The sequence below is a fragment of the Chroicocephalus ridibundus genome, chromosome 6 (genome assembly GCF_963924245.1).
Source record: "Chroicocephalus ridibundus chromosome 6, bChrRid1.1, whole genome shotgun sequence".
NCBI classification, from domain to species: domain Eukaryota; kingdom Metazoa; phylum Chordata; class Aves; order Charadriiformes; family Laridae; genus Chroicocephalus; species Chroicocephalus ridibundus.
The window spans coordinates 8204613-8213549 of NC_086289.1; the positions used below are offsets into that span (position 1 = coordinate 8204613).

Genomic DNA, 8937 nt, shown 5'->3' on the forward strand with positions numbered 1-8937 from the left:
CAGGTATTTTTATCGTTCATTTTTGAAGGGATAAAGAGCCCAATTTCCTTTTGTGCCCTACAGTTTTATTTAATTCACACCAAGTTTTAAGAGCAGAATGCCTTTTCCAATCGTATGATTTTCCCCTTTTATTTCATGTAAGTATCCTTAGAAGAAAGGTGATCTTCATTTTAATTTAATGAGAAAGATGAAGATTTGTTCAACAGTTAATTTGACATGAATGATGCCATTGCATTTTCTTGAACTGCTACCCTGACAGAAAGGTGAGGTTGTTCCTGAAAAATACTGTGTTTGTAGTTTGTGGATTTCTATAATTTTGAACAGATAACCTTAATCAGAAAATACAGCAACTCCTGCCACCTTTTGTCTACCTTTATTCCACCAAACTAAGTGGAAATTGCATTTACAAGAAAGGAAATGAAATAATTGCAGGCCCCAAGGTCTCGCAGAATGCGTGGTGAATTGACAGAGAAAAGGATCTTGTGTTGACAGTCACAGTTGTTATGTGTTATAAAAGCGTATGTGAAGCTCAATTTATTTCTCAGCTTGCCTATTCAGTGACATCCTAAAAGACACATTTCACTTTAATTTATCTGTTTAAAGCATTAAAACAAATGTGGTGGGCCAGATCCCTTAGCGCTGCAGGGCTTCTTTGCAGCCAGTCACTGGTGTAAACGGGCTTTGTTGGAAAGGCTCGTCGTCGAGGATGGTTCTCCAGCGAGAGAGAAGGTGCTGGCGCTCTCATGCTCTTCTGCGGTGGGCTGGCAGGGAGGAGCAGGAGTAACCTCCGTGCTTCGTACCATCTTGAAGTGCAATTACTTTTCTGTTTTCTCCTGGGTGCCGTTTGCAGCAAAGGTTAGTAGAAGCGGCCTCCAGACTCCGGGGTGTGTAAGGGCTGGCTTGAAAGGGGGCTCGTTTGAAGCAGACAAGAGAAGGAAGTTCATTTGTCTAACACATCTCGCAGCTTGGCTCTGTAATTAGGCATTTTTCTGGGCTTCCCTGGGTACATCTGTACCAGCGGTTCAGTTTGGATCAGCAGAGCGCTTCTGAAGCAAATCTCCCGATTGTCCCTATTTGCTCTGCTTCGATTTGTATCCTGGAGTGGTCTTCGTGCATAAACTGGATCCCTGGATTCATGGGGTGGGTGAAACTAACCCAGAAGACGCGATTCAGCCTTTGATGGCTGGCCAGGGGGCCACAGGAGAGCTACTTCAGTGAATAACCCCCCTGAAACACGCGTTCAAAGGACGTGGGTCTGAAGCACGGGCTGTTGCCCTCTGCACATCTGCTCCTGTTGCACCGCACTGTTTCCGAAAGCCGAGCGCATTAACTACACAAACGGCGTGCTGCTTTGCCAGGTACTCTAAATGACAAAGGCGTACAAAAGATTTACTGGGGCTCCTCTTCTCCTTATTCATACCTGAGGCAAAAGGATGCAGCTGTCTCATCAGCATTTGCAATTCCTTGCAATCTGACAAAGGTGTGACCTGCCTCAGCTGTTTGCAGCAGCCAAGCAAGGCTTTTATAGCCCAGTAGAGGATTGCCCGTCTCGTAATTACCAGGTGTCTCTTGCAGTGCGGTGTTTATTCTTTTTTTTTTTTTTCTTTACCTGGATTTTAAAGTACAGCTTCCTGTTGAAAGCCTTAGGAATCGTGATGCGTGAGATGCTTCTCTTCGCTGCACCGTCCATTTGCTAAGGCTTGTAACCTGAAGGAGGGGGTAATACTTACAGACGTTTAAATGGGAACAGCCCTGTGCCATTCATCATTCTTTATTCAGGTAGAGGAACAGCTGAGCACACCCCTCCTCGTGGAGAAGGAAGGTCAGGCCTTTGAAAAAGACCCAGTCTTGAAAGTGTGTCTGTGACCAATACGTTGACAGAAGTCAGCTCATTGAGGAAAACCCTGGATCCTCCCCGCCTCCAAGTCTCTGACAAGCTAACCTAAATATTAACGGGGTAAGGAATTTCAGTCTTTGGTTGAAGTAGGACCCATAATACAGTTGCTCCTGTGGTTACGTGTTACCAAAGCACTGGCCTCCAGCAGCATCGGTGAGATGCCACAGGAGGGATTGTGGAAAAGGGCTGTACCAGCAGCAGATACAGGGCGATTCTGAAATTTCCCCATCATCAAACTAAGGGACGGTAGCTCAGGGAAATGAATTCAGGAGAAAAATGTGGGTTTCGAACCACTAGGCGAGGTGTTACTTCAGTGCAGGAGAAGAGGAAGGGCCTGAAGCCACGGAGCAGATGATTTGGAATGCGTGGGGTTTGGCTGAGGTGGTGCCGAGGGGGAAGACATGGATAATGTGTGTCCTATAGCGAAATTGAGGCCTTACCTCAGTATTCAGGTAACTTCCTCTGCAAATCTCTTCCCAAACGGTTAGCCCAGCGTGAGTGTAATTCTGTGACAATTGCTTAGGAGAGAATAGGTGACAATTGAGTTCCCTGGGGAGCAAAGAGGGTTCCCGTGGCTCCCTGCCGTGTAACGACACAGAAGGGAAAGGTGTGTCTGGCTCTGCCCCTGGCTTTGGGGGGATTTGTGGGTTTTTTTCCAGCACTTCATAAACATTTTGTTTCTGGGCAGCAGAGTTCTCTGCTAACAGAGTGAACCGCAGAGAGGGTTAGTCTTAATCTGATGATTTTATACAATTAAAGGATTTGTCCTCCTTCCCCTGGCTGTAATCTTAGTACCCCTGAATCAGCCACCAGCCCCGCGGGAAGCAGCTCAGCCCCAGCTAGACACAACGGCAAAGGTTTTCCTGTGCAGCTCCAACGAGGGCGATTTAGTTGGGACAATGAATGAAGAAAACAATGGGATGTTCTGGAAGCTTGAGGTCCTCAATTATAACTGTTTTAAAAGCTACTGTTACACATTTTTCTTAGACTGTACTCTCTATGCGCTCTCTCAGCGCAGGTAGAAGCTCTCCGAGATTCCACATTCAAATGGATTTGCCAATCTTTTTGAGCATTTTCACAGAAGCACCTAAAAACGACAACAATTTCCATACTAAGGATAGTCCGCAGTTCCGTTCTGCTCGCTGCCGTGTTGACCACCTTTCTACTCAGCTAGATTTAGCGGAGGCATTCCTGAAATGGAGCAGGTTTCTTGCGCTTTCTTCACAGATGTCTGCTGTTAAGGATAGTGCTGGTCCTGTCAGAGGAGGGAACCAAGAGGCTAATTCACTAGTTTGTATTCCCTGTAATTTCCTTTCGACAAATGCTATAGTGCGATGGAATTTTTTGTTCATTGAAGGCTTTCAAAGCTTGGAAGTTTTTACTATTGTTCAGTACTAGCCTTTGGTCCTGTGTGTTATATTCCCCCGCCTTGTTGAAGATTCTGAAGTAATTAATAATCACATCTCTGGCTTTTATTCTCAGTAGAAGTTTTTGACCGAGGTTAAAGCTGATGTTCTTTGGCAAACCCTCCTAGCACGGCAGCTGGGAGAGGATGCAGGGATTGGAGTACGAGCTCTGTTGTAGGAGTGAGGTTTGTCCTCAGTTATTTGTAGGAAACAGGGAATGCTGGGGTCCGGGTGGGCGGTAGTTAGGCAAATAGCAAGCGAGAAGTGGCGTGCAGGCATGGGTTTTAAGCGTTATAAAGAAGCAACTGGTGGTGAGCAACTGTCAAATCAGTTTAATGCTTCAAGTCTCATCTTTTGGGGAGTAAGGAATAGCACCGGTTGAGTCTTATTTTGGTTTTGAGAGCAATTTTGCTTTGAAGAGAGATGACAGCTATTTCGGCATCCTAGATTAGGGAGCTCGCTGAAAGACAAAGGATACTGATTTGATGCCATGTTAGTGTCGGATCTTGTAGCAGAAATTATTCCATTCATACCAGTTCAGATTCCAGGCAGAGTACCCACATGGAGTCCCCCATGCTTATACCGTGTTCTTCCAAAATCAGTCTCTGTTGGGGTAGATTTTTGCCACCATTTTCTAAATATGCTGTAAAAAACATGGATTTTCCTACTGTGTTTTCCTTGAATGGTTTCCTTTCATCTCTGCTTTATACATATTGTTAGGAAATTGGATGGGAATTCATCCAGTAAAATTTTCCATGATATTTCCGTAAAGTCCTGGTTTCTAATGGAAACATATTACAATATAAGCACTGAGCAAGGTTAAATAATACCAAGGTTATAATATTAACCGGAGGAAACAAAGAAAATCCAAGTCTGAGTTGACGATCTGATCCTTAGTTTGTCCTTTTGTGCTCCTACTGTAAATTATTTACAACAGGCACGGCGGTACGAGTTCACAGACGGCCCATCAGCCATAGTGCTTTATTTTTACACCTTCGGTAGCTTCTGTAACTATATAAATGGAATATATTGCTTTTGAGACTCTTCTATCACAAGCAGCGCTCAGTACTGCATGGGACTTTGCACAGCCTGTACTATTAATCTAAGATGCATTTATCATCTGAATCGGGATTTCACAGGACAGATTTTATGTGTTTAGCCATAAAAATACATGCAGGCTTGCAAACAATTATGTATGAACGAGCACAATAGAACTAGGTTCTCGGTTTCTGGCTGAAATATATAGTTGGACAAATAACAAGAATACTGATAACGACATTAACAATCTTAATGAAGGAAGAGCTTTGCGTAGAGCTAAATGCAAATACCTTGGCTGGAGAAATTTGTAATTGCTCAAAACTGTGGCAAACTATATCTCTACTAATTGCTTTTCCCAGCTTTATTTGTAGCAGCAAAACCTGTTTTTTTGAGAGGGAGCACCAAAATTCTGTTCATTCTTGCACTGCAACTTTATGACGCCTGCGTTCTGCTCTTGACAGACTATTGAAAATGAGCTCTGAATACCTGATCAATAGGGTTAATAATTCCGTACAATACCTCAGCTGTAACAGCAGCACTGGCAGGCTGCTGCCGCAGCAGCGTAAAGGATTTGAAGAAGGGAACGCTAGTACCACCTAGTCTGAATAGTAATTCTTATTTTTATGCTTGAAACGCTGATTTAATCACTGGTTTTCTCCATTAAACTACTTTATATCGACATCTTTCATTTTTCTGTCCTTTGAAGGTGGTAAATATGATTGCCGTTTTATCCATTTTTGTTATAAATGAAACAGACTTCAGAGCGTTTGGCTGTGCATCAGTTGTTGGAATGCTGCCATACACTAATGCAGACTCCCCGCTGTGAGCCCAGTGAAGAATTATACTTTGATTCACCAGATTGTATTAAATAGTCCAGCTGTTGGGATTTGAAAGATAGTTACCTCCAAAGTGAAATAAAAATGAACTTGGCATTTATGGCTTTGACCATTTTCATAGTGTTGGGCAATCAGCTTTTCAGAGGTAGCACTTTTTAAAATAACCGTCTTCTGGTTACGCTGCTTTAAAAAGTTTAATTTGCTGTAACGTTCAAAATACCCCCACCTTGTATTTTCTGGAACGATTGGCAACTTTTGCATAAAATAAGCATTGTTTTCTGTATGAAATCACTAGCTTCTGATGATAATCAAATGAGTCTGAAACTGTATCTATTAGTGCCAATTTCTGCATTAATTAACTTATACCGAAGTTCTAACGTTAGAGACAATTCACGTAATTAAAGCTTGAACATGGAATTTCATTCGCTGTATCCAGTGCTTCCGAAGCAAGCTGAGTAAATTCTTTCTGAGATGGAAAGCGTGGCGACTGTTGTTTCTGTGATGAGTTAGTTGTTTTTAACCTGGCCATTTTACTCCCTCCCGGTCAGGTGGGAGCCAGTCCATTCTCCGCCCCGTGCTCTAATTGGTGAGTGGGGTGACCTCTTTTTTTCTTTGTCATTTTCTCTAGGGCAAAGACTGTCACAATAAAGGGCAGTTCATAGCAGATGGATCCAGTAGCTGCATTTCTTTCTCTGGCCTCCAGTTGATTCTACTTTTTCCCTTTCAAGGGTGTTACCTTAGGAGTATGGAAGGCCGTTCCTTATGAGTAAGCATGAAAAATTTAAATTAAAAAAAGAAAAAAAGAACGAATAAAAAGGCTCTGGAGTAGCAAATGCAGTTGCGTTCGGCAGCTCTACAGTTGGGCTTGCCGGGGAGCGCGGCCACACACCCGCTGGTGCACGTGGGACCTTCCTGCCCGGTTTGGTGGTTGTAGCTGTGTGGGGTGGACATCTGTACGGTGTTCATGGCGCTGCCTAAGGCCCTGCCTGAAGGTGGGCCGAGCGCCAGCACGCCTCTGCCGCTGCCCTCCTCGTCACGCGCCCTCCGGCGCAGGGGCCAGCGCGCTGGAGGAGATCGAAGTCCGTGCGTGGGAGCCGCCTGTCTGCCCGTACAGCAGCGCTGAGGCAGCGCGGGAGGTACCCCCATCTGCGACTGCTCGGGTCCTGCGTTCCCAGTGTTTGCCTCGTTGGCTGCTGGTGCATTACGGCTAAGCTAAGGATTTGCCTGCACGTTTTCAACACTAGTACAAAGCTTTTGAATATAGACAAGTGCTTTTAGTGTTTATAGCGTGATGCCAGCCTCGAGAAATAACCCTGGTGTCTCTGACGTTGCTTTCCTCCCTCCCGGCTCAGAGGGCGTTCTGTCTGCAAGAGTCCCTGCACCGCAAGCGATCGAGACGTAACCCCGGTTCCGCAGTGCAGGACGTGGGTCTAACGCCCGCTCTATTCCAGCAAATGCCGTAGGGCAATTTTCAGAAACGGTTTGCGCTTGCGTCCGGTGAGACGCGGAGCAGCCTGTTGGTGCCGAGCCACGGTGGCAAATCCGGTTGCGGTGCCCGTAGCTCCCCGTGACGGGGCAGAGCGCAGCACGGGGAAGGCCCTGCGCTGGGCTGGAGGTGAGGAGAAGCCGCCACGTTCTGCTTGCAGGCTGCAGGGCGCTCAGCGTGCAGCCGACAGGAACTGGTGGCGTGTTTTCTGGGTGCCACTTCTCCGTTGGACGTGGAGGAACCTAAATCCAGCTCCGAGATGAGCAGAGAGAAAATAAATTCTTAAGACTTTAAATTGATTCTTTCATAGTCTAAGGATTTTTTTCAGTGCTTTGTGAATTCAGCTTTCCTGTTCAATATCTGCCATGGTTCAGGAGGGGTCGTGTGACTGTTGCACTTTGTGCACCGCTGTCGGTATATAACAGCTGGTAAATCTGTAAATCCGTTTAGTAATTTACTGGACCTGTCCCGGTCAGACGTGCTACTAATAATAGAAATGCTTTTCTTTACATTTATATTCTCTCTCCTAAATACGTGAACTGTTATCTGTATTCATATATTTATTCTTTTTCCTTCAGATCAACTAGTCATACAGAATTTACAAGAAAAGCTTCTAGCAGTGAAAAAGAGACAGAATCCGTCGTAGTTTTAGATCCCGTTTCCGCCAGCGGGGATCAGGCATCCGAAACCACGCTGAATCAGAACACACTGAAAGAAGGAAAAAGCAAGCCGCTGCATAAAGAAACTAACGCCGAGAAAATAAAAGAAACAGACAGTTCTAACTGTTAATTGTTATTCTGAAAGGCTGTAACTTTTGGGAATCATTATCTGGCCATGTAAATTGCTTAGGTGTGTTACTAGGGGCTATGGTCTGTACCCCAAACCGTTTTCAATAATACAGATTGAAATGGTCTTTTGTATGCGGTTTTGTTACATGCATTAAAGTGTTAAATAACTACGTATCACTCCAAAGCCCCTTCCCATTTTAATTTCACAAGTATGGTTAATATTTTCTTAGATCTCGCCTGTTACCTTTTCTTTAAAACTGTATTTGAAAAGGCTTTCTTAATTATTCTTTTTTGAGAAGACGCCTCGGGAAGGGTCATTCTGAAGCTCGCCAGGAGCCCCTCGCGTCCCTCTTGACCTGGACGGGTTTGGGTTGGACCCTGTGAAGGCGATTACACACACATCGGCTTTAGTATGGAGGGGGTATTACTAATAATTAAAAATTCAGGTTTTAGACGCATTGCTTTAAAACTGTTTTGATATCTCCTTAAACCAAGATCTTGTAGGTTTCCTTACTGCTGTCTCCGCACACGCTCTTTTGAGGAAATTAAAAGCACAAACGTTACCAGTTCTGTGCGGGGTTCCGCAGTGGGGAGCCAGCCCAGCGGGCGGGACGCCGAGGCAGTGCAGCCCCTCGCTGCGTACCGGGGCCTGTGGTAAGGGCAGCCAAAGGCAGAAGTCTGTGCGTTGAGATGGGTGCTCCCGTCTGGATGAAAAGCTTTCCAGAGGAGGACTCATCTCCTGGTTTTTGTTTCAGCGTTACGTAGCAAAGTTTGGAACTGCTGCACCTGGAGCCTGCACACACTGCTGCAAAAAAATAACTTGTCCTGAGCTCCCAGGAGTATGGACTACATTTGGGATTCGCTCATTCAAGGATGGCAGGTTATTTGGAAGCAGCGTTTTGAGAACTCCCAGCTGAAAGCTCCCAGCGCTGACAAATAAGCCTTTGCTTTGAACCTGGCACGCGCTGGTGGCATTAATTTCTTTATTAGGTAAGACTTTAGGTGTCTGTATTTGATAACACAAATCCCAGTTTCCCTTCGGCCCTTATTTGCTGTGAGGACGGTGCGATGGGTACGTAATTGATGTGCTCCACTGCCAATTCACATTCCATTGAAGTTTCCTGTTAAATTCCACGCAGTATCTCACTCTTTTATACTGAACGAACAAATGTCATCAGGGATTTACCTAAAGATCGCTGTAGCTGAAATTGGCTGGTCAAGTACTTGAATGCACTTGGATTATTTTTTATTTAATGATTTGAAACAGTGCTAGTATTGAAGGATGAATGTTCTGAGTTTGTTGGTTTGGCTCTGCATGCAACTGTCTGGTGCTCTTCCTGAAAATAAAATGATAGCAATGAGTGTGGTAGTTTCACATCTTTTTTGGCGTTTTCTGCATGTTTGCTAAGAAAATCTTGGACTTGATTTAGTTACTGAACGACAGGTAATTCCTAAACCTGGGGAAATTCGTCTCTCATTGATATCT

At 44.8% G+C, this 8937-nt stretch overlaps 1 protein-coding gene across 3 annotated transcripts in view; it reads left to right on the plus strand.

The window, feature by feature from the left end:
- Positions 1–8820, plus strand: part of SHTN1 (shootin 1) — a 67246-nt gene extending 58426 nt beyond the window's left edge. For 2 of the 3 annotated variants that reach the window (XM_063338035.1, XM_063338036.1), the window contains exon 17: positions 7242–8820. In XM_063338035.1, coding sequence (XP_063194105.1) covers positions 7242–7452 — 211 coding nt within the window. In that variant the 3' untranslated portion in view covers positions 7453–8820. The remainder of the gene's footprint in view (positions 1–7241) is intronic. The other variant, XM_063338037.1, reaches the window with a different exon arrangement.
- Positions 8821–8937: the final 117 nt, after the last annotated feature.